This window comes from Myxine glutinosa, chromosome 11 (genome assembly GCF_964187855.1).
Source record: "Myxine glutinosa chromosome 11, kmMyxGlut1.1, whole genome shotgun sequence".
Lineage (NCBI taxonomy): Eukaryota > Metazoa > Chordata > Myxini > Myxiniformes > Myxinidae > Myxine > Myxine glutinosa.
The window spans coordinates 71,528,344-71,553,651 of record NC_136271.1 but is presented as its reverse complement, the minus strand read 5'-3'; the positions used below and the strand labels follow the sequence as shown (position 1 = coordinate 71,553,651).

Here is a 25,308-nt window from a genome sequence, read left to right as displayed (position 1 = left end):
GACCTATGACGTCATGAGTATCATTCAAATATTCTACATGAGGAGGGGTTCCTATGGTGAAAATTTCTTGCCCATCAGACCAACAATTGCTGAGAAAAAAAATTCACAATGATCGATACGTGTTGTATTACTCGTACCCGACTGCAAAGTCGCAATGAGCCGGCGAAGCCAAAGCCCCTTGCCACTATTTTACCCATCACTATGGCATCAGTAGGTTAGGTAGTTGGTAGTAGGTAGGTGTAGTCGGTACCATACCTAGTTCAAAATGACACCATTTACATTCTGGATGAGATTAAAATTTATAAAATTTCCTTCTTGATTAATTCGGTGAATTCCGTCTCAACTTCGGATATTTCCGGCCGTGAAAAACTATACCCTACGGCCGCGAGATTTCTAAAAAATAATTCTTCTTCAATTTTAGAATATTTGACGCCGTTTTCAGCGTCCGAAACGTGGTCATAAGCTTTTTAGAAATAATCTTTTCAAATGCTCGAATCTCATTGGTTCCGGTAATTGGTGACGATTTTCGTTGAAGATAACCAGGGCCCGTGTGGGCCCGGGGAACGAGGTTGGTCTTAAAGTATTTTAATTACAAATTAGAGGTGCATAGGATTGTGAATCAAACAAAGACGGGTGAAACAAACTCCTATTGAACTTTTTCGCAATTTTTTTATGCATATTTCCGCATCCAGACGATGGCGGCCTCCATTGAGTGATTTGGTTTTTGAATTTTTTTTTCAAATGCTCGAATCTCATTGGTTCCGGTGTTTGGTGACGATTTTCGTTGAAGATAACCAGGCCCGTGCGGGCCGAGGTTGGTCTTAAAGTATTTTCTTTACAAATTAGAGGTACATAAGATTGTGAATCAAAAAAAAAAAAAAAAAGACGGGTGAAACAAACTCCTGTTGAACTTTTTTCAATTTTTTATGCATACTTCCGCATCTGCAAGATGGCGGCCTCCCTTGAGCGATTTGGTGCGTCAAAGCTTCGAAATTCTCAAGGGATCCAGCAAAATCTGGCTTTTCAACATAATACGTACGCGTTCATTCACAACACCGGCTTCGCTGGCTATGACGTCATAACGAAGGCACCGATGACATCATTATTAACATATCTTATTCCCCAAGGGGAGTACTTGACAATGAGCCATATTTCAATTTTGTTATGGAGCGGTTTTGGAGATATAGAGGTACAACTTTTTCCGATTTTTTCCAAGATGGCGTCTGTACCACGTGACCTATGACATTATAATTATCATTTAAAAAATTCTAAAGGAGGAGCCGCACATATTCTGAAAATTTCGTGTCCATCGGACAAACAGTTGCAGAGGAATTTTTGTTTTATACACTGATCAGATCAAGCATTGTACTTGTCGAATTATGACGTCATAATTAAGGCACCGAGGACATCACCATCAGCATATCTTATTCCCCATGGTGAGTACCTGACAATGAGCCATGTTTCAATTTTTTCCATTGAGCGGTTTGGTAGTTAGAGGTGTAACGTTTTTCCATGATGGCGTCTGTACCACGTGACCTATGACGTCATAATTATGAATAAAAAATTATAGAGGCGGAGGCGCTTCTTTGGTAAAATTTCGTTCTCGCTGGAAATTCTACTAGCTGGATCCGGATCCGGATCTTCACCAAAATTGAATCGATTCTTCACTGTCAGACACACAACCTGTCCAACACGTTTCGTCCAAATCCGTCCATAACGTTTTGAGATATCCTGCTATATGTTGGTTTTAGCCCCATCTCTCAATGGTGAAGAATCACTTAAAAAATTAAATAATTCTCATGTCCAAATCCATATTCATATCTTCACCAAAATCGAATCAATTCTTCTTTGTCACACACACACACACACACACACACACACACACACACACACACACACACACACACACACACACACCTGTCCACCAAGTTTCGTCCAAATCCATCCATAACTTTTTGAGATATCCTGCTAAGTATAGTTTTTGGCACAGTCTCCCAATGGTGAAGAATCACTTAGAAATTCTAGTAGCAGGATCCGAATCCGGATCTTCACCAAAATCGAATCGTTTCGTCCTTGTCACATACGCTACATCTCTGCCAAATTTCGTCCGAATCCGTCTTCAACTTTTTGAGATATCCTGTTCACAGACAGAGAAACAAACAAACAGACAGAGATGAAAACATAACCTCCATCCACCTTCTGTGGAGAAGGTAAAGCTTAACTGTGTTCATCGACAAAAGGAATATTGTTCTCCACAAAAGGGTAATTGTGTTCATCATCACCCAATCAGCAAACAGTAAATCATCGCTTGGTTATTATTTACAAAACAATGAAACACACCTGGATGAGGATGCACACACAACTCGTGTTCTATTGGTGGATAAAATGACGTTTTAAAATCCTTTTATTACTCATTTATTGTGTTGTTGGCAGAATGGTGGCTGGGATGACACCGTCTATAATTATTGCACATCGGATTTTTATGTGAAAAAAGGAAAAATATTTTTTCACATAAAACGGCTTTTTTGCGCGCAAAAAAATTATTTTGTTATTTTCGGAGAAAAAAAATATTTCGCCCTTTTTCGGGAAAAATAAAATAAAATGACCTGTTTGGTTGAAAATGTCTGGCAACGCTAAAAAAAATTAGGGAATTTTTCGAAATTTTAAACTGCGATCGAAATTTTTAACTGCGATCGATCTCAAAAACAAAACGTTGCGTCCACTTGCGTGCGTTGCATCCCCAGCGTGTACAGCAGTGAGGTGGTGTACTACAGTGAGAGAGTGTACACAAAGTGTGAACAAGTCTCCTATCAAGATGAGTGCTGCTCTTCGTGACAAGTGGCTGAAGGCATTCAATGCTGGCGGCGATGGGGCCACCTTCAAGTACGTGTCGAGTGACACGGCTTTCTGTCGAGCTTGTGAAAAGACTTTCCGGGCGAAGCAGAAGTCTGAGCTGGCCCAACATGTCCGAGGAGACCGCCACAAGAGCAACTTGGCCTTGAAGAAGAAGAGGACGGTCACGCAAGCCACCATGGAGGACTTTGGTGGCGGAAAGAGGCACAAGTGCGACGTCGTGGCCCAGGAGCTGTGCCAGGCCATGCTGGCCGCTGGCATCCCATGTTCGAAATTGGAAAACCCTGCCCTCCGGTCGTTCCTGGAGAAGCACATCACTCTCCAGATCCCCGATGAAAGCTGGATTCGAAAGCACTACCTCGACAAGTGCTACGACGAGGCCTTGGCGGGGATCCGTGCCGACCTCGGACAGCAGCCCATCTGGCTGTCCGTCGATGAGACGACCGATTCGGCAGGTCGATATGTGGCCAACATCATCGCGGTACGCTTGTCCAAGGAGGGGTACTTTCGTCCCCACCTCGTCCAGTGCATGTTTCTGGAGAAGACCAACTCCGGGGAGATCGTGCACGCAGTCAATGACACGCTGCGCTATCTTTGGCCTGATTTCAAGCCGGAGTGCCTCAAGGTCCTCGTCAGCGACGCCGCGGCCTATATGATCAAGGCCGGCCATGCCCTGAAGGAACTCTTCCCGGACTTGCTGCATGTGACTTGCGTTGCCCACGCGCTCCACCGTTTCTGCGAGACAGTCCGAGAAATGTTCAAGGACGTCAACGACCTGATTGCCACGACGAAGAAGGTGTTCGTCAAAGCCCCGTCGCGTGTTGTCCTTTGGAAGGAGCTGCAGCCCAATCTTTCTCTCCCCCCGGAGCCCATTCTGACTTGGTGGGGGACGTGGATCGATGCCGCGGTGTTTTACGCCGAGTACTTCGAGGCCGTCAAGGACATTGTGGACCAGCTGAACGATGACGACGCGATGGCAATCCGGAGTGCCAAGGACCTGTTCGGAAAGGCGGACATCAAGCTCAGTTTGGTCTTCTTAAATGCCCACGTGCCGTTCATCCCGAAGATCCTTAAGCAGCTGGAGGAGGCCGGCATGGAGCTGGCCAAGGCCTTCCAGCTCCTTGATCAGGCCAAGGAGGAGCTCGAAAAGATCTGAGGCTGCCGTAAGGAGATCCTGCTCACCAAGTTCAAGGCGGTGCTGCAGCACAATCCCGACATTGGTGTGCTGAGGACAGTGGCTTTGATCCTGGATGGAGATCAGCACGGATCTGAGGTTGGTGTGCCGGCTGGAGTCAAGCTTGCCGACATCCCCCTCTTGAGGTACTGCCCCATCGTCAGCGTCGACGTGGAAAGGTCCTTCTCCGTCTACAGAAACGTCCTCACCGACCGCCGACACCGCGTCACCAAGGAGAACATTACCAAGATAATGATTTCAAACACCTACTTTAACCGTTCCTAAAAGGGTCTTGTCAATTTCTTCTAGTCCTCTACTTATCAAACAATGCGGTTGCAATAAAGGTACCTGAACGTCATTTTTTACCTGTCTACTAGCCCAGAGTGCTTAATGTTGTGCAGGAAAAAGCTTACCATTTTTTGTTCTTTTTTTGACTGATTTCTGAAAAACTTGGCAATAATAAAAAATGAATAAAACGGGGGAAAAAAATATTTCGGGATTTTTTCACGTAAAAAAAAAAAATTTCTGCTTTTCAAAACATAAAAGGCCTATTTTCTTAACATAAAAATCCGTAGTCTAATAATTATCATACTATTAATTTGCAATTGGTCACTCGCTTTGACACCAATACGAAAAATTATTTCTGACCCTCGACTAAAAATTACAAATATTGAACGAACTGTTTCACATGGAGCACCTCACCACCATTAGAGCATTTAAATTGCACCATGTGGGAGAGTCCCTTTTACCTTGTGTGTGTCTGCAGGAATGGACTAAGCTCTGGAGGAGTGGTGACTGCGGCCCCCCCTCAGGTAACTTGTCTCTGGCAGCCGGTGGTGTCTGGAATTGGAAATCCGTTGGAGGGGCGGTCTGTTGGGTGACCAGTGGGTATGGAGACCCCTGGCGACCCAGAAGAGGCTATGAGAGCCTGAGGCCAAGGGAGCCTGGATGTTGCGGAAACTCTCCCTGGCAGGACGTACAGCTAAGGAGCTGTTTGGCTGTCAGGGAATGAGAGGAGGCTGTGTTACGATTGTGGGGGTAAACGATGAAATACCTTAGTCGAGATAGAATCGTGTCGATTAGCATGCTCCAAGTGGTGTGAAGACGCCATCTCAATGTATGTAAGTAGGCCATCTGTCCGGGTAAGAGCGTTTGCATGTCGCCATAAGGGGCGTGGCTTTGTGCTAATTATTTCTGGGGCTTAAATATTACTTCCCCAGTGTGTAATTTGCCTCCTGTGGTCTTCCCTTCGGTTTTATTACATTCGGCCAGCCAGGAAATTGAGGGCTCAGTAAAACGACTATAACAAATGGCTCATTCGCTCAGTGCCGCCAAGGCCGACAGAAGCAGCATTTTCACCTAAGTCCCACCTCGCGATCGCAGATGTCATCCGAACATTCCGGAGCAAAGATTGGACTCCACCCCCTGATGACTCGTGACGTTTTTTGTGAAGTTTCAATGGAGTTGTGGTTGTTGGAGGTTTGTGGTTGGTTGTCCCCAGCCTTCGTGGTTGGTGGAGGCACGATGGGATGATTGAGAAAGAGCTCGGTGATTGGACAGAGTGTGACGTCAGCGTGGAACATTCGAGAGCTGAAGGAAAGAGAAGCTGTCTCCCCATCTTGGTCTCTTCCGTGCTGGCGTTCGTTGGAGACGGTCGCATTTCCCTTGTGTGCTGGCTTTCAAGAGAACGGCTGTGTTCGCATTTTCATCATTGTTCTGGCTTGGTCGCAGGCGGTGGCGCATCTTTGGCTCGTGTGCGCTTATGGAAAGAGACTGAACGGGAGAGGCAGTCGGCATCGCGGGAGGGGCCTCACGTTGGGACGTCGGGGAGCCCGACTCCGCGCAATTTTAGTGGTCTTCCTGTGCGGTGGTTTGGAGGCGACGAACGACAAGCAAGCCTTACCAGCCATTTGGGGACGCAAAACTGCGTACCGGCCGATAACCAAATCATTTTATTTTCATTAGCTTTTCCCCTTGTTTGTATACGAGTCTGAGTGGAGACGTCCCTCATTTAGGAATTTTAGTTTACCTCACCTTTCGTTGTCTTTTACATTACTGTAAAAAAATTTATATTTGTTGAATTTTACTTTCTGTCATGGTTCATTTCTATTTTGTGGGTTCGGAATAACCCTGCGTGTTTCCAATCAGATAAGGCCTCGAACCTTCCCGCGCGCGTTTAAAGATAATCCAGCCAATTTCAAAGTACTCCTCTGAGTTAAAGCTCGTTCCGGCTATCCATCAGCTCGGTGATCTTAATCCCCGATGCGACAATATCATTGGTCACACCACCATCTCTTATCTTCCCCCATCCAAAACCTTGATCTTTTCTACCCCCACTAATTCACCCCAGATTCACCTTGTTTGAAATTCCAACTTCTTTCCTGGAAGTCCTGGCAATGTCCATATGTTTAATACCTCTCCCACCCCCCCCCCCCCTTCCCATGCCTCCCACCAAAGCCCTCTCCCTCCTACAGTTCTCTTGATGTCTCCATGTCTCTCGGTCCCTGCTCTCAAATGTTGTGTTTGTGTCCTTCCCCTTCTCTCTAACGCTCCCGATGTTATTTGTTTTATGTGTCGGTTTGTCTTTCTGTGTGATTAATGTTCGCTCTTTCACGAGCCTCGATCTTGTATACAAAAAGAGAAAAAAAAAAAAGAAAAAAAAAACTGGTGTGGCAACCATATTGGATTGAAGGGAAATATTAAATAATTATATCTCTTAAACTGTGTACCCCATCGATGCTAAATTTTAAAATATATCATCTAGCACCATTGTTGCATATCGTTTGAAAATGATGTCGTCGTAGGTCACATGGTTTGGCAGCCATCTTGAATAGAAAATCAAACCTTGTCCTATCAACACGAAATTTCACAAATGTGATCCCCGGCACATGCATATGCAGAGTTTACATTTTTGTAAGGTCATATGTCACGTGGTGTGGCAGCCATATTAGCTTGAAAGCCGAAATTAAAAAAAAAAATCCATTGTCTGAAACCGCTTCACCGATCGATGTGAAACCTGTCCTGGCTGGTGAAAATGTGATACTTGAAAACAGCTAAAGGGATTTAAATCAAACTTCTTTATTTTTAGGACAGTGAACGAGGGCATCTACCTGTTTTGGGACTATGCGGAGGCATATTGGCAACACAGTCGCATTGCTCCAGTTATTATTAATAATAATAATAATAATGCATTTATTTTATATAGCGCTTTTCAGGAAGCCCAAAGACGCTTTGACAGAGTGCAAAACATAATGCATAGAAACATTATTAATTATTAATTCAAAACATTATTAATTCCCAGTACTCATTTTACCCCGTGATCGACCATTGGTGCTATTATTGGTAAACACCGTGTTGATCTGTTTTTATTTGTCCTCTGTTTCAAGCAGATCTCAAGAACAAACATCGATTCATCATTCAGGATTTAATGAACCAGGTTCTGTCAGCACCTTTCACAAGCATCGCCATTCCGCCATGAGGATCTGCGCATGCGTACCCGCCTCACGTACTGCACACCATCCGAGTACTGCACCATCCCCTTTCCTTCAATCAAAGGGACACAATCATTACATTTTTTGACTCATTGACGGACATGTTATTTTCTGTTTCATCACAAGTTATTCTTGCGTTCAAAATGTCGATGTGCCGAGCTTTTACCTGTTCCAATCGCCGAGAAATTTGTCACCAGAACTCCATACCTGCCAACCTTTTTTGAAAGAAAAGCGGAAGGCTGGCGTGTGACGCTAGTCCCGAGGGGGTTCGGGGACATGAGCCCCCGGGAAATTTTCCAAAAAATGAAGCAAAATGGTGCAATATCCTGCATTTTGAGACCACAGTTAGCTGAAATATATCAACATATTTTTCGAGTGAAAAAGAGAAAACTTGGGTGAAAATGAGTGTAGGGTGAAAATATTTGCACTTGTTCAAACCTGTCCAGACGATTCGTTTGTAGCATTCCGAATGGGTGTGAGCAGAAATTTATGAGGATCGAGTTACGTGGAAGTGCATTGGATCTTATTAGAGATTTTTTCATTCCCACATCATGAAAACGAAATTTGTGTGTAAGTGACATGCCTCTGGTCAACCAAAGATATTTTCGATTCTGATTTAACATTTCATTACATATTTCCTCACCCCCAATAAATGGAGGGTTGAGAAGAAGAAGAAGAAGAAGAAGTTGGGTTGCAGAGGAAGAAGAAGACAATTGCATTGAATCTGCCCTGGCAACGCCGGGTATTTCAGCTTGTAACACATAATACAGAAATTAATTATAAACGAAGAGTGCGAAACAATTGGTTAAGAAACGAACTCGAAATTAAATACCATTTTTGTATCCAATTCGAACTGACAAGAAACCGTTTTTTATCGTGACGTCACAAAACGGTGGAATCACGATTGTCGTGTCGCATTGTCGCATTGTTGTCACACAGTTGAAGTTTTTTCGACATGATGCGGCAGCAAGTCTTCATTCTCGCTTTGCTCTCGTCTTTATTTTTGACATACTACCTCGGCTATCTGACAAAACTTCCACAGGTGAGTTTTAAACGAGTAGGAACATTCAGCTGCACCTTTTAAATAATTGAAACCTGGTTAGCTTGACGGTTCAAGGTGGCTGGCGAGCGATCTTAGGGTCTGATGTTCGAGCCCTTGTCGTGCCGTTGACGTAGCACCAGGTGTGTTGACTCACCTCATCATCCTTCCGAGGTCGGCAGAATGAGTACCAGGTGACTGGGGTAATATGCGAGGTTGTTCATCGAGGGATCAAAGACACACCACGGTGGAGTTTGCGATTACACTTTGGTGGCGGGAGTAATGCATTCGATCGTGTGTGTGTGTGTTCGTATGTATTGTATGTGTGTTCGTATGTTCGTGTGTTTGTGAACAAGATATCTGGAAAAGTTCTGAACGGATTTGGATGAAAGTTGGTGAGATGATTGCCCTTGGGATAAGGAAGAATTGATTAGTTTTTGGTGAAGCTCAGCATCTTATTCCGGATCCAGGAAGTTTTTGGAAGGATTTTTTTTTACCATTGGAAGATGGGGCTCAGCAGCGGCCACCCACGGCGGGAGTATGCGCTCTACTGAGTGGCATTCTCGTTGTATAATAGTTTACCATTATAGTTTTACCATTATAATACTTAGTTGTTTGTTGCAGGTATCGATCTTCAAAATGTGCCCAGGGTTTCTGGACCACTCTGTACATACATATATATCTTTTTAGTTTTCTTTTTCTTTTTTTATTAAACTGCGAATACATGAATAAATAATGTAGAGACAGGTTACATGCTATGAACTGCGACTACGCAAAACTCATAAATGCTGGGACTGCGAATGTTGAGGCCTGACTGCATTTCACTTCACCGCTGTGACGTTATCGTCAACTTTCACGATGAATTTGTCCAATCCATTTTGTCTGATCGACCACATTATGTGTCTGTCTTTCATTCAGAAATTACAAGGATGTACCGAGGACATCTTGGAAAAGCTCGGAAATGTTCTTTCCATTCAGGTATGACGTCATGTAGTTCTGAAGACGTGTGTGTAAACATATGTGCACTTCCCAGCTGTGACCATCGTCAACATTCACTCTGAATTTGTCCAAATGCTTTTTTCTGATCCAACATCTTTCGTTATGGCCATTTCTGTCATACAAAACATAATGGCATATTCCAACACCATCTTGGATAGGCTCAGAAGTATTCTTCCCATTCACTAATAACATCAATTAAATGAACAGGTATCTGTGATGGAAAGTCGGTAACTTGAGTGTCTCAACTTGTGAAACTGAACGTTTTTTAAATCCTCCACTCCTTGGTGTAAAATGTTTGAAAAATAAAAAAGTTGTTGTTTAAACCTTGAACCACCTGGTTTTCACCGGGAGAGATCAATCGGAGCAAAAATACATAAATTCATATGCAGATTTTATCAAGAGAACGATGCAGACTTCCGTTTCTTCGACCGACTCCTCTCCGGCCTTGCTCCCCCAGCTCTCTCTGTGCTCTGTCCCCCAAATATTCCTGCAGGTCGCACAAGATCTGCCAGCAACCCTCTGATGGTCAAACTGCCGAAATCTCGGCTCTCTGCTCACCTTCACTCTTTCATTCCTCTTTTCTCCCGCCTCTGGAACAAACACCCACACTCCCTTCGATCCCACTCCTCCCTCCAGGTCTTTAAAACAGCTGTTCACCACCATCTCTTATCTTCCCCCATCCAAAACCTTGATCTTTTCTACCCCCGCGAATTCACCCCAGATCCACCTTGTTTGAAATTCCAACTTCTTTCCTGGAAGTCCTGGCAGTGTTCATATGTTTTATACCTCTCCCACCACCCTTTCCCATGCCTCCCCCCCCCCCCTCCCAAAGCCCTCTCCCTCCCACAGATCTCTCGATGTCTCCATGTATCTCGGTCCCTGCTCTCAAATGCTGTTTGTGTCCTTCCCCCTTTCCCCCATCTTGTCTACCATTCCCGATGTTATATGTTTTATGTGTCGGTTTGTCTTTCTGTGTGATTAATGTTCGCTCTTTCATGAGCCTCGATCTTGTATACAAAAAAAAGAAAAAAAAAAGAGGGGGCGTGGCTACAGCCCAATGTGACGTCACAGTTTTTGTCCGCTGTCACAATGAGAATTCCAACAACAGAGAATTCTTTAGACAAATGAGTGTGGATAAACGTCATTCGTGGATTGGCGCGGACAAGACATGTGGTTTATTCACATCGTGGTGTTTTATTACGGTGTACGGCGGCAACTCCACCGACCGCCATTTTAATTTATATGCCGTTCAGGCCGAACTTGTAATACATCACATTCATCGTGCGCTACCTTGACGTTTTTCATTCAGTGTGAAACACAAACAAAGCGATTGTTACAATAAATCATCAAATATCGAAACTATCGACGTTGCGGATCTTCCAATGACACTGTACGTATAGACCAATGACACTGTACGAATAGACCAATGAGACTGTACGTATAGACCAATGACACGGTACGTACAGACCAACGAAACTGCACCAACTTAGGTTCATTATGAAAGCGGTTTGTGTATTATTTCAGAACCCACGATTTAATCTCCTTAAACTCAAAACTCTGCTCTTGTGACCTTTTTCTCTTGACGAGGAGTTCACTGTGGGACGTTTCACGACTTGTCCTGCATACCTTTTCTGCCATGCTGGTATGTTACTTGTAGGTCTAGGTAGTTGCACAGTCTGTGGTACGCTGCTTGTAGGTGTAGGTAGTTGGACAGTCGCTGTGGTATGCTGCTTGTTGGTGTAGGTAGTTGCACAGTCGCTGTGATATGCTGCTTGTAGGTGTAGGTAGTTGCACAGTCGCTGTGGTATGCTGCTTGTCGGTGTAGGTAGTTGCACAGTTCTCTGTGATATGCTGCTTGTAGGTGTAGGTAGTTGCACAGTCGCTGTGGTATGCTGCTTGTAGGTGTAGGTAGTTGCACAGTCTCTGTGGTATGCTGCTTGTAGGTGTACATAGTTGCACAGTCTCTGTGGTATGCTGCTTGTAGGTGTAGGTAGTTGCACAGTCTCTGTGGTATACTGCTTGTAGGTGTAGGTAGTTGCACAGTCTTTGTGGTATGCTGCTTGTAGGTGTAGGTAGTTGCACAGTCTCTGTGGGATGCCCGCTTGTAGGTGTAGGTAGTTGCACAGTCTCTGTGGTATGCTGCTTGTTGGTGTAGGTAGTTGCACAGTCGCTGTGGGATGCTGCTTGTATGTGTATGTAGTTGGACAGTCGCTGTGGTATGCTGCTTGTTGGTGTAGGTAGTTGCACAGTCGCTGTGGTATGCTGCTTGTAGGTGTAGGTAGTTGCACAGTCTCTGTGGTATGCTGCTTGTTGGTGTAGGTAGTTGCACAGTCGCTGTGGGATGCTGCTTGTTGGTGTAGGTAGTTGCACAGTCGCTGTGGTATGCTGGTTGTATGTGTAGGTAGTAGCACAGTCGCTGTGGTATGCTGCTTGTAGGTGTAGGTAGTTGCACAGTCGCTGTGGTATGCTGCTTGTAGGTGTAGGTAGTTGCACAGTCGCTGTGGGATGCTGCTTGTTGGTGTAGGTAGTTGCACAGTCGCTGTGGTATGCTGGTTGTATGTGTAGGTAGTTGCAAAGTCGCTGTGGTATGCTGCTTGTATGTGTAGGTAGTTGCACAGTCGCTGTGGTAGGCTGCTTGTATGTGTATGTAGTTGGACAGTCGCTGTGGTATGCTGCTTGTTGGTGTAGGTAGTTGCACAGTCGCTGTGGTATGCTGGTTGTATGTGTAGGTAGTTGCAGAGTCGCTGTGGTATGCTGCTTGTATGTGTAGGTAGTTGCACAGTCGCTGTGGTATGCTGCTTGTAGGTGTACGTAGTTGCACAGTCGCTGTGGTATGCTGCTTGTATGTGTATACTTGGACAGTCGCTGTGGTATGCTGCTTGCTGGTGCAGGTAGTTGGACAGTCGCTGTGGTATGCTGCTTGTTGGTGCAGGTAGTTGCACAGTCGCTGTGTTATGCTGCTTGTTGGTGCAGGTAGTTGCACAGTCTCTGTGTTATGCTGCTTGTTGGTGTAGGTAGTTGCACAGTCGCTGTGGTATGCTGCTTGTTGGTGCAGGTAGTTGCACAGTCGCTGTGGTATGCTGCTTGTTGGTGCAGGTAGTTGCACAGTCGCTGTGTTATGCTGCTTGTTGGTGCAGGTAGTTGCACAGTCGCTGTGGTATGCTGCTTGTTGGTGCAGGTAGTTGCACAGTCTGTGTTATGCTGCCTGTTGGTGTAGGTAGTTGCACAGTCGCTGTGGTATGCTTGTCGTATGTGTAGGTAGTTGCACAGTCGCTGTGGTATGCTGCTTGTTGGTGCAGGTAGTTGCACAGTCGCTGTGTTATGCTGCTTGTTGGTGCAGGTAGTTGCACAGTCGCTGTGGTATGCTGCTTGTTGGTGCAGGTAGTTGCACAGTCTGTGTTATGCTGCCTGTTGGTGTAGGTAGTTGCACAGTCGCTGTGGGATGCTGCTTTTATGTGTATGTAGTTGCACAGTCGCTGTGGTATGCTGCTTGTTGGTGCAGGTAGTTGCACAGTCGCTGTGGTATGCTGGTTGTATGTGTAGGTAGTTGCACAGTCGCTGTGGTATGCTGCTTGTATGTGTAGGTAGTTGCACAGTCGCTGTGGTATGCTGCTTGTTGGTGTACGTAGTCGCACAGTCGCTGTGGTATGCTGCTTGTTTGTGTATGTAGTTGGACAGTCGCTGTGGGATGCTGCTTGTTGGTGCAGGTAGTTTTACAGTCGCTGTGGTATGCTGCTTGTATGTGTAGGTAGTTGCACAGTCTTTGTTGTATGCTGCTTGTAGGTGTGGGTAGTTGTACAGTCTCTGTGTTATGCTGCTTGTATGTGTAGGTAGTTGCACAGTCTGTGTGGTATGCTGCTTGTAGGTGTGGGTAGTTGTACAGTCTCTGTGTTATGCTGCTTGTATGTGTAGGTAGTTGCACAGTCTTTGTGGTATGCTGCTTGTATGTGTAGGTAGTTGTACAGTCTCTGTGTTATGCTGCTTGTAGGTGTAGGTAGTTGCAGTCTCTGTGGTATTCTGCTTGTCGGTGCAGGAAGTTGTACAGTCTTTGTGGGATGCTGCTTGGAGATGTAGGTAGTTGGACAGTTTTTGTGATATGGTGTTTGGATATGTAGGTCGTTGTACAGTCTCTGTGGGATGCTGCTTGGAGGTGTAGGTAGTTGGACAGTTTTTGTGATTTGGTGTTTGGAGATGTAGGTCGTTGGACAGTCTCTGCGTTATGCTGCTTGTATGTGTAGGTAGTTGCACAGTCTCTGTGGTATTCTGCTTGTCGGTGCAGGAAGTTGTACAGTCTTTGTGGGATGCTGCTTGGAGATGTAGGTAGTTGGACAGTTTTTGTGATATGGTGTTTGGAGATGTAGGTAGTTGGACAGTTTTTGTGATATGGTGTTTGGAGATGTAGGTAGTTGGACAGTTTTTGTGATGTGGTGTTTGGAGGTGTAGGAAGTTGTACAGTCTTTGTGATATGGTGTTTGGAGATGTAGGTAGTTGTACAGTCTTTGTGGGATTCTGCTTGGAGATGTAGGTAGTTGGACAGTTTTTGTGATATGGTGTTTGGATATGTAGGTCGTTGTACAGTCGCTGTGGGATGCTGCTTGGAGGTGTAGGTAGTTGGACAGTTTTTGTGATTTGGTGTTTGGAGGTGTAGGTAGTTGCACAGTCGCTGTGGTGTGCTGCTTGTAGGTGTAGGTAGTTGGACAGTTTTTGTGATTTGGTGTTTGGAGGTGTAGGTAGTTGCACAGTCGCTGTGGTGTGCTGCTTGTAGGTGTAGGTAGTTGCACAGTCGCTGTGGTATGCTGCTTGTAGGTGTACGTAGTTGCACATTCGCTGTGGTATACTGCTTGTAGGTGTAGGTAGTTGCACAGTCTCTGTGGTATGCTGCTTGTAGGTGTAGGTAGTTGCACAGTCGCTGTGATATGCTGCTTGTAGGTGTAGGTAGTTGCACAGTCGCTGTGGTATGCTGCTTGTCGGTGTAGGTAGTTGCACAGTTCTCTGTGATATGCTGCTTGTAGGTGTAGGTAGTTGCACAGTCGCTGTGGTATGCTGCTTTTAGGTGTAGGTAGTTGCACAGTCTCTGTGGTATGCTGCTTGTAGGTGTACATAGTTGCACAGTCTCTGTGGTATGCTGCTTGTAGGTGTAGGTAGTTGCACAGTCTCTGTGGTATACTGCTTGTAGGTGTAGGTAGTTGCACAGTCTTTGTGGTATGCTGCTTGTAGGTGTAGGTAGTTGCACAGTCTCTGTGGGATGCCCGCTTGTAGGTGTAGGTAGTTGCACAGTCTGTGGTATGCTGCTTGTTGGTGTAGGTAGTTGCACAGTCGCTGTGGGATGCTGCTTGTATGTGTATGTAGTTGGACAGTCGCTGTGGTATGCTGCTTGTTGGTGTAGGTAGTTGCACAGTCGCTGTGGTATGCTGCTTGTAGGTGTAGGTAGTTGCACAGTCTCTGTGGTATGCTGCTTGTTGGTGTAGGTAGTTGCACAGTCGCTGTGGGATGCTGCTTGTTGGTGTAGGTAGTTGCACAGTCGCTGTGGTGTGCTGGTTGTATGTGTAGGTAGTTGCAGAGTCGCTGTGGTATGCTGCTTGTATGTGTAGGTAGTAGCACAGTCGCTGTGGTATGCTGCTTGTAGGTGTAGGTAGTTGCACAGTCGCTGTGGTATGCTGCTTGTAGGTGTAGGTAGTTGCACAGTCGCTGTGGGATGCTGCTTGTTGGTGTAGGTAGTTGCACAGTCGCTGTGGTATGCTGGTTGTATGTGTAGGTAGTTGCAGAGTCGCTGTGGTATGCTGCTTGTATGTGTAGGTAGTTGCACAGTCGCTGTGGTAGGCTGCTTGTATGTGTATGTAGTTGGACAGTCGCTGTGGTATGCTGCTTGTTGGTGTAGGTAGTTGCACAGTCGCTGTGGTATGCTGGTTGTATGTGTAGGTAGTTGCAGAGTCGCTGTGGTATGCTGCTTGTATGTGTAGGTAGTTGCACAGTCGCTGTGGTATGCTGCTTGTAGGTGTACGTAGTTGCACAGTCGCTGTGGTATGCTGCTTGTATGTGTATACTTGGACAGTCGCTGTGGTATGCTGCTTGCTGGTGCAGGTAGTTGGACAGTCGCTGTGGTATGCTGCTTGTTGGTGCAGGTAGTTGCACAGTCTCTGTGTTATGCTGCTTGTTGGTGCAGGTAGTTGCACAGTCTCTGTGTTATGCTGCTTGTTGGTGTAGGTAGTTGCACAGTCGCTGTGGTATGCTGGTTGTATGTGTAGGTAGTTGCACAGTCGCTGTGGTATGCTGCTTGTTGGTGCAGGTAGTTGCACAGTCGCTGTGTTATGCTGCTTGTTGGTGCAGGTAGTTGCACAGTCGCTGTGGTATGCTGCTTGTTGGTGCAGGTAGTTGCACAGTCTGTGTTATTCTGCCTGTTGGTGTAGGTAGTTGCACAGTCGCTGTGGGATGCTGCTTTTATGTGTATGTAGTTGCACAGTCGCTGTGGTATGCTGCTTGTTGGTGCAGGTAGTTGCACAGTCGCTGTGGTATGCTGGTTGTATGTGTAGGTAGTTGCACAGTCGCTGTGGTATGCTGCTTGTATGTGTAGGTAGTTGCACAGTCGCTGTGGTATGCTGCTTGTTGGTGTACGTAGTCGCACAGTCGCTGTGGTATGCTGCTTGTTTGTGTATGTAGTTGGACAGTCGCTGTGGGATGCTGCTTGTTTGTGTATGTAGTTGGACAGTCGCTGTGGGATGCTGCTTGTTGGTGCAGGTAGTTTTACAGTCGCTGTGGTATGCTGCTTGTATGTGTAGGTAGTTGCACAGTCTTTGTTGTATGCTGCTTGTAGGTGTGGGTAGTTGTACAGTCTCTATGTTATGCTGCTTGTATGTGTAGGTAGTTGCACAGTCTGTGTGGTATGCTGCTTGTAGGTGTGGGTAGTTGTACAGTCTCTGTGTTATGCTGCTTGTATGTGTAGGTAGTTGCACAGTCTTTGTGGTATGCTGCTTGTATGTGTACGTAGTTGTACAGTCTCTGTGTTATGCTGCTTGTAGGTGTAGGTAGTTGCAGTCTCTGTGGTATTCTGCTTGTCGGTGCAGGAAGTTGTACAGTCTTTGTGGGATGCTGCTTGGAGATGTAGGTAGTTGGACAGTTTTTGTGATATGGTGTTTGGATATGTAGGTCGTTGTACAGTCTCTGTGGGATGCTGCTTGGAGGTGTAGGTAGTTGGACAGTTTTTGTGATTTGGTGTTTGGAGATGTAGGTCGTTGGACAGTCTCTGTGTTATGCTGCTTGTATGTGTAGGTAGTTGCACAGTCTCTGTGGTATTCTGCTTGTCAGTGCAGGAAGTTGTACAGTCTTTGTGGGATGCTGCTTGGAGATGTAGGTAGTTGGACAGTTTTTGTGATATGGTGTTTGGAGATGTAGGTAGTTGGACAGTTTTTGTGATATGGTGTTTGGAGATGTAGGTAGTTGGACAGTTTTTGTGATGTGGTGTTTGGAGGTGTAGGAAGTTGTACAGTCTTTGTGATATGGTGTTTGGAGATGTAGGTAGTTGTACAGTCTCTGTGTTATGTTGCTTGTCGGTGCAGGAAGTTGGACAGTTTTTGTGATATGGTGTTTGGAGGTGTAGGAAGTTGTACAGTCTTTGTGGGATTCTGCTTGTATATGTAGGTAGTTGGACAGTTTTTGTGATATGGTGTTTGGATATGTAGGTCGTTGTACAGTCGCTGTGGGATGCTGCTTGGAGGTGTAGGTAGTTGGACAGTTTTTGTGATTTGGTGTTTGGAGGTGTAGGTAGTTGCACAGTCTGTGGTATGCTGCTTGTAGGTGTAGGTAGTTGCACAGTCGCTGTGGTATGCTGCTTGTCGGTGTAGGTAGTTGCACAGTCTCTGTGATATGCTGCTTGTAGGTGTAGGTAGTTGCACAGTCGCTGTGGTATGCTGCTTGTTGGTGTAGGTAGTTGCACAGTCGCTGTGGTGTGCTGCTTGTAGGTGTAGGTAGTTGCAGTCTCTGTGGTATTCTGCTTGTAGGTGTAGGTAGTTGCACAGTCTCTGTGGTATTCTGCTTGTAGGTGTAGGTAGTTGGACAGTCTCTGTGATATGCTGCTTGTAGGTGTAGGTAGTTGCACAGTCTCTGTGGTATTCTGCTTGTATGTGTAGGTCGTTGCACAGTCGCTGTGGTATGCTGCTTGTTGGTGTAGGTAGTTGCACAGTCTCTGTGATATGCTGCTTGTATGTGTAGGTAGTTGGACAGTCTCTGTGGTATGCTGCTTGTAGGTGGAGGTAATTGGACAGTCTCTGTGGTATACTGCTTGTGGCTGTAGGTAGTTGCACAGTCGCTGTGATATGCTGCTTGTAGGTGTAGGTAGTTGCACAGTCGCTGTGGTATGCTGCTTGTTGGTGTAGGTAGTTGCACAGTTCTCTGTGATATGCTGCTTGTAGGTGTAGGTAGTTGCACAGTCGCTGTGGTATGCTGCTTGTAGGTGTAGGTAGTTGCACAGTCTCTGTGGTATGCTGCTTGTAGGTGTACATAGTTGCACAGTCTCTGTGGTATGCTGCTTGTAGGTGTAGGTAGTTGCACAGTCTCTGTGGTATACTGCTTGTAGGTGTATGTAGTTGCACAGTCTTTGTGGTATGCTGCTTGTAGGTGTAGGTAGTTGCACAGTCTCTGTGGGATGCCCGCTTGTAGGTGTAGGTAGTTGCACAGTCTCTGTGGTATGCTGCTTGTTGGTGTAGGTAGTTGCACAGTCGCTGTGGGATGCTGCTTGTATGTGTATGTAGTTGGACAGTCGCTGTGGTATGCTGCTTGTTGGTGTAGGTAGTTGCAGAGTCGCTGTGGTATGCTGCTTGTAGGTGTAGGTAGTTGCACAGTCGCTGTGGTATGCTGCTTGTTGGTGTAGGTAGTTGCACAGTCGCTGTGGGATGCTGCTTGTTGGTGTAGGTAGTTGCACAGTCGCTGTGGTATGCTGGTTGTATGTGTAGGTAGTTGCAGAGTCGCTGTGGTATGCTGCTTGTATGTGTAGGTAGTAGCACAGTCGCTGTGGTATGCTGCTTGTAGGTGTAGGTAGTTGCACAGTCGCTGTGGTATGCTGCTTGTAGGTGTAGGTAGTTGCACAGTCGCTGTGGGATGCTGCTTGTTGGTGTAGGTAGTTGCACAGTCGCTGTGGTATGCTGGTTGTATATGTAGGTAGTTGCAGAGTCGCTGTGGTATGCTGCTTGTATGTGTAGGTAGTTGCACAGTCGCTGTGGTAGGCTGCTTGTATGTGTATGTAGTTGGACAGTCGCTGTGGTATGCTGCTTGTTGGTGTAGGTAGTTGCACAGTCGCTGTGGTATGCTGGTTGTATGTGTAGGTAGTTGCAGAGTCGCTGTGGTATGCTGCTTGTATGTGTAGGTAGTTGCACAGTCGCTGTGGTATGCTGCTTGTAGGTGTACGTAGTTGCAAAGTCGCTGTGGTATGCTGCTTGTATGTGTATACTTGGACAGTCGCTGTGGTATGCTGCTTGCTGGTGCAGGTAGTTGGACAGTCGCTGTGGTATGCTGCTTGTTGGTGCAGGTAGTTGCACAGTCTGTGTTATGCTGCTTGTTGGTGTAGGTAGTTGCACAGTCGCTGTGGTATGCTGCTTGTTGGTGCAGGTAGTTGCACAGTCGCTGTGGTATGCTGCTTGTTGGTGCAGGTAGTTGCACAGTCGCTGTGTTATGCTGCTTGTTGGTGTAGGTAGTTGCACAGTCGCTGTGGTATGCTGCTTGTTGGTGCAGGTAGTTGCACAGTCTGTGTTATGCTGCCTGTTGGTGTAGGTAGTTGCACAGTCGCTGTGGTATGCTGGTTGTATGTGTAGGTAGTTGCACAGTCGCTGTGGTATGCTGCTTGTTGGTGCAGGTAGTTGCACAGTCGCTGTGTTATGCTGCTTGTTGGTGCAGGTAGTTGCACAGTCGCTGTGGTATGCTGCTTGTTGGTGTAGGTAGTTGCACAGTCGCTGTGGGATGCTGCGGGATGCTGCTTTTATGTGTATGTAGTTGCACAGTCGCTGTGGTATGCTGCTTGTTGGTGCAAGTAGTTGCACAGTCGCTGTGGTATGCTGGTTGTATGTGTAGGTAGTTGCACAGTCGCTGTGGTATGCTGCTTGTATGTGTAGGTAGTTGCACAGTCGCTGTGGTATGCTGCTTGTTGGTGTACGTAGTCGCACAGTCTGTGTGGTATGCTGCTTGTCGGTGTACATAGTTGCACAGTCTCTGTGGTATGCTGCTTGTATGTGTAGGTAGTTGGACAGTCTTTGTGGTATGCTGCTTGTAGGTGTAGGTAGTTGCACAGTCGCTGTGGTATACTGCTTGTAGGTGTAGGTAGTTGCATAGTCTCTGTGGGAGGCTGCTTGTAGTTGTAGGTAGTTGCACAGTCGCTGTGGTATGCTGCTTGTAGGTGTAGGTAGTTGCACAGTCGCTGTGGTATGCTGCTTGTAGGTGTAGGTAGTTGCACAGTCGCTGTGGGATGCTGCTTGTTGGTGTAGGTAGTTGCACAGTTGCTGTGGTATGCTGGTTGTATGTGTAGGTAGTTGCAGGGTCGCTGTGGTATGCTGCTTGTATGTGTAGGTAGTTGCACAGTCGCTGTGGTATGCTGCTTGTATTTGTATGTAGTTGGACAGTCGCTGTGGTATGCTGCTTGTTGGTGTATAGTTGGACAGTCGCTGTGGTATGCTGCTTGTTGGTGCAGGTAGTTGGATAGTCGCTGTGGTATGCTGCTTGTTGGTGCAGGTAGTTGCACAGTCGCTGTGTTATGCTGCTTGTTGGTGCAGGTAGTTGCACAGGCTCTGTGTTATGCTGCTTGTTGGTGTAGGTAGTTGCACAGTCGCTGTGGTATGCTGCTTGTTGGTGCAGGTAGTTGCATAGTCGCTGTGGTATGCTGCTTGTTGGTGCAGGTAGTTGCACAGTCGCTGTGTTATGCTGCTTGTTGGTGCAGGTAGTTGCACAGTCGCTGTGGTATGCTGCTTGTTGGTGCAGGTAGTTGCACAGTCTGTGTTATGCTGCCTGTTGGTGTAGGTAGTTGCACAGTCGCTGTGGTATGCTGGTTGTATGTGTAGGTAGTTGCACAGTCGCTGTGGTATGCTGCTTGTTGGTGCAGGTAGTTGCACAGTCTGTGTTATGCTGCCTGTTGGTGTAGGTAGTTGCACAGTCGCTGTGGGATGCTGCTTTTATGTGTATGTAGTTGCACAGTCGCTGTGGTATGCTGCTTGTTGGTGCAGGCAGTTGCACAGTCGCTGTGGTATGCTGGTTGTATGTGTAGGTAGTTGCACAGTCGCTGTGGTATGCTGCTTGTATGTGTAGGTAGTTGCACAGTCGCTGTGGTATGCTGCTTGTATGTGTAGGTAGTTGCACAGTCGCTGTGGTATGCTGCTTGTTGGTGTACGTAGTCGCACAGTCGCTGTGGTATGCTGCTTGTTTGTGTTTGTAGTTCGACAGTCGCTGTGGGATGCTGCTTGTTGGTGCAGGTAGTTTTACAGTCGCTGTGGTATGCTGCTTGTATGTGTAGGTAGTTGGACAGTCGCTGTGTATGCTGCTTGTATGTGTAGGTAGTTGGACAGTCGCTGTGGTATACTGCTTGTATGTGTAGTTAGTTACACAGTCGCTGTGGTATACTGCTTGTATGTGTAGGTAGTTGGACAGTCGCTGTGGTATGCTGCTTGTATGTGTAGGTAGTTGGACAGTCGCTGTGGTATACTGCTTGTATGTGTAGGTAGTTACACAGTCGCTGTGGTATGCTGCTTGTAGGTGTAGGTAGTTGCACAGTCGCTGTGGTATGCTGCTTGTATGTGTAGGTAGTTGCACTGTCGCTATGGTATGCTGCTTGTATGTGTAGGTAGTTGCACTGTCGCTGTGGGATGCTGCTTGTATGTGTAGGTATTTGTACAGTCGCTGTGGTATGCTGGTTGTATGTGTAGGTAGTTGCACAGTCGCTGTGATGCTGCTTGTTGGTGTACGTAGTTGCACAGTCGCTGTGGTATGCTGCTTTTATGTGTATGTAGTTGGACAGTCGCTGTGGGATGCTGCTTGTTGGTGCAGGTAGTTTTACAGTCTTTGTGGTATGCTGCTTGTATGTGTAGGTAGTTGCACAGTCTCTGTGTTATGCTGCTTGTAGGTGTGGGTAGTTGTACAGTCTCTGTGTTATGCTGCTTGGAGATGTAGGTAGTTGGACAGTTTTTGTGATATGCTGCTTGTAGGTGTGGGTAGTTGCACAGTCTCTGTGGTATGTTGCTTGTATGTGTAGGTAGTTGCACAGTCTCTGTGGTATGTTGCTTGTATGTGTAGGTAGTTGGACAGTCGCTGTGGTATCCTGCTTGTATGTGTAGGTAGTTGCACAGTCTGTGTTATGCTGCTTGTAGGTGTGGGTAGTTGCACAGTCTCTGTGTTATGCTGCTTGTAGGTGTGGGTAGTTGTACAGTCTGTGTGATGCTGCTTGTAGGTGTGGGTAGTTGCACAGTCTCTGTGTTATGCTGCTTGGAGATGTAGGTAGTTGGACAGTTTTTGTGATATGGTGTTTGAATATATAGGTAGTTGTACAGTCGCTGTGGGATGCTGTTTGGAGGTGTAGGAAGTTGTACAGTCTTTGTGATATGGTGTTTGGAGATGTAGGTAGTTGCACAGTCTCTGTGTTATGCTGCTTGTCGGTGCAGGAAGCTGTACAGTTTTTGTGGGATGCTGCTTGGAGATGTAGGTAGTTGGACAGTTTTTGTGATATGCTGCTTGTAGGTGTGGGTAGTTGCACAGTCTCTGTGGTATGTTGCTTGTATGTGTAGGTAGTTGCACAGTCTCTGTGGTATGTTGCTTGTATGTGTAGGTAGTTGGACAGTCGCTGTGGTATGCTGCTTGTATGTGTAGGTAGTTGCACAGTCTCTGTGTTATGCTGCTTGTAGGTGTGGGTAGTTGCACAGTCTCTGTGTTATGCTGCTTGTAGGTGTGGGTAGTTGTACAGTCTTTGTGGGATGCTGCTTGGAGGTGTAGGTAGTTGGACAGTTTTTGTGATATGGTGTTTGGAGATGTAGGTAGTTGTACAGTCGCTGTGGGATGCTGTTTGGAGGTGTAGGAAGTTGTACAGTCTTTGTGATATGGTGTTTGGAGATGTAGGTAGTTGCACAGTCTCTGTGTTATGCTGCTTGTCGGTGCAGGAAGTTGTACAGTCTTTGTGGGATGCTGCTTGGAGATGTAGGTAGTTGGACAGTTTTTGTGATTTGGTGTTTGGAGATGTAGGTAGTTGCATAGTCTCTGTATTATGCTGCTTGTCGGTGCAGGAAGTTGTACAGTCTTTGTGGGATGCTGCTTGGAGATGTAGGTAGTTGGACAGTTTTTGTGATGTGGTGTTTGGAGATGTAGGAAGTTGTGCAGTCTTTGTGGGATGCTGCTTGGAGATGTAGGTAGTTGGACAGTTTTTGTGATGTGGTGTTTGGAGATGTAGGAAGTTGTACAGTCTTTGTGGGATGCTGCTTGGAGATGTAGGTAGTTGGACAGTTTTTGTGATATGGTGTTTGGAGATGTAGGTAGTTGTACAGTCTTTGTGGGATGCTGCTTGGAGATGTAGGTAGTTGGACAGTTTTTGTGATATGGTGTTTGGAGATGTAGGAAGTTGTACAATCTCTGTGGGATGCTGCTTGGAGATGTAGGTAGTTGGACAGTCTTTGTGGGATGCTGCTTGGAGATGTAGGTAGTTGGACAGTTTTTGTGATATGGTGTTTGGAGATGTAGGAAGTTGTACAGTCTCTGTGGGATGCTGCTTGGAGATGTAGGTAGTTGGACAGTCTCTGTGGGATGCTGCTTTGAGATGTAGGTAGTTGGACAGTCTCTGTGGGATGCTGCTTGGAGATGTAGGTAGTTGGACAGTTTTTGTGATATGGTGTTTGGAGATGTCGGTAGTTGTACAGTCTCTGTGGGATGCTGCTTGGAGATGTAGGTAGTTGGACACTTTTTGTGATATGGTGTTTGGAGATGTAGGTAGTTGTACAGGCTTTGTGGGATGCTTCTTGGAGATGTAGGTAATTGGACAGTTTTTGTGATATGGTGTTTGGAGATGTAGGAAGTTGTACAGTCTGTGTGGGATGCTGCTTGGAGATGTAGGTAGTTGGACAGTTTTTGTGATATGGTGTTTGGAGATGTAGGTAGTTGTACAGTCTTTGTGGGTTGCTGCTTGGAGATGTAGGTAGTTGGACAGTTTTTCTGATATGGTGTTTGGAGATGTAGGTAGTTTGACTGTCGCTGGTATTGTAAAGTCATATCTGGATTTTGATCAAGTTTTATTTCTCAGGTGATATGATTGTTGCCTGCCCTTGCCTACCTTCAGCTATAACACCTTTTATTATCTCTGGGCATGCATGGTGAGGGCTTTGGTCAGTTTGCTGTTTGGAAATGTTCACCCAGATTCGAACATGGCAGCAGGTCGCATGTAAAACTAGAACGGCACTCGGTAGAGCGCATACCTCTGCCAGGCTGAACAGTTTACGTTTTGCATCCCAGAGTAGACCAGAAAATCACAATACAGAATCGCATTCAATCAAAATCATCCGTCCACAACTTTTTGAGATTTCGTGCTGTACATCGTTTTTGGCCCAATGTCCCATTGGTGACGAATCACTTAAAAAATGCGACTCGTCGGATCCGGCTCTTCAGCAAAATTGAATCGATTCTTCCTTGTCACACACACAACCTGTGCAACAAGTTTCGTCCAAATCCGTCCATAACTTTTTGAGATATCCTGCTGTGTACCGTTTCTGACCCCATCTCTCAATGGTGAAGGATCACGTAAAACATTCTCGTAGCCGAATCCGAATCCGGATCTTCACCAAAATCTAATCATTTCGTCTTTGTCACATACACTACCTCACTGCCAAATTTTGTCCGAATCCGTCCACAACTTTTGAGATATCGTGCTGACAAACAAACAAACAGGGGTAAAAACATAACCCCCATCCACCTTTGGTGGCGGAGGTAACAAAGAAAGAAAATTCTTCACGATTTGACCGAATCATTTACAAGTGCAATCTTAGACGAAAGTACTTTCACCGAGGATGGAGCGGGTCAAGACCCAATGCATGTAAAATATTTCATTGATAAGTTACATTGATTTGTTTTGCAATATTTGTCAACACATGTATGTTTAACTTTCATTGAAATCAATGGGAAATTCCCATAACAGGTGCATAACTACTATTGACGTTAGTAGCCGCGTCGCAGACGCTGCTCATAGAGTGCCCTCTGCTGTTGTTGTTCTTCTTCTTGTTAGGTTTACTCTCCATGAAATGGAGAGAAACCTATTATTACTGCTAGAGTTTTTCTTATTATTCTTCCACGCTATTTTGCACCTCCGAAAACTTCATAATTAAGTTTCTCAGCAACCGCTGGTCGGATTGACAGGAAATTTTCATCAAATGATCGGCTAGGCTCGTAGAATTTTTTAATGCTAATGATGACGTCATAGGTCACGTGGTATGGGCGCCATCTTGTAAAACACCTTCAACTTTGCCCCTCTGTATCTCCGAAACGGCTCAATGGAAAAATTTGTGGAATGGCTCATTCTAAAGAACTCTGCAATGGGAACAAAAAACATGTGTATTGAGTATATCAAAAATGCTAACGTTAAGAGGTTAGAATTCGTCAAACACAGTTTTTCTCCCCCGAAAAAGAGATTTTACCCCCAGATGCTTAGTTAAAAAAAACTCAGAATGCGAAAATTTTCGAAGTCATACGTCACATGGTTCGGCCGCCATCTTGTTTTCCGTGAAAAAACACAAAAAACCCTTTTTCTCCGCAAC

The 25,308-nt window shown here is 45.9% G+C and overlaps 3 protein-coding genes across 7 annotated transcripts in view; all 3 read left to right on the top strand.

The window, feature by feature from the left end:
• The window catches only part of LOC137436754 (syntenin-1), an 881,728-nt gene that overhangs the window by 422,436 nt on the left and 433,984 nt on the right, over positions 1 to 25,308 (top strand). The gene's annotated exons all lie outside the window — the stretch shown is intronic.
• Positions 1 to 25,308, top strand: part of LOC144888276 (uncharacterized) — a 168,212-nt gene that overhangs the window by 44,175 nt on the left and 98,729 nt on the right. The gene's annotated exons all lie outside the window — the stretch shown is intronic.
• LOC144894296 (uncharacterized) overlaps positions 8,345 to 25,308 on the top strand; it is a 27,815-nt gene continuing 10,851 nt past the window's right edge. Inside the window, exons 1-2 of the mRNA XM_078786782.1 lie at positions 8,345 to 8,560; positions 9,476 to 9,535. Coding sequence (XP_078642908.1) covers positions 8,474 to 8,560; positions 9,476 to 9,535 — 147 coding nt within the window. The 5' untranslated portion in view covers positions 8,345 to 8,473. The remainder of the gene's footprint in view (positions 8,561 to 9,475; positions 9,536 to 25,308) is intronic.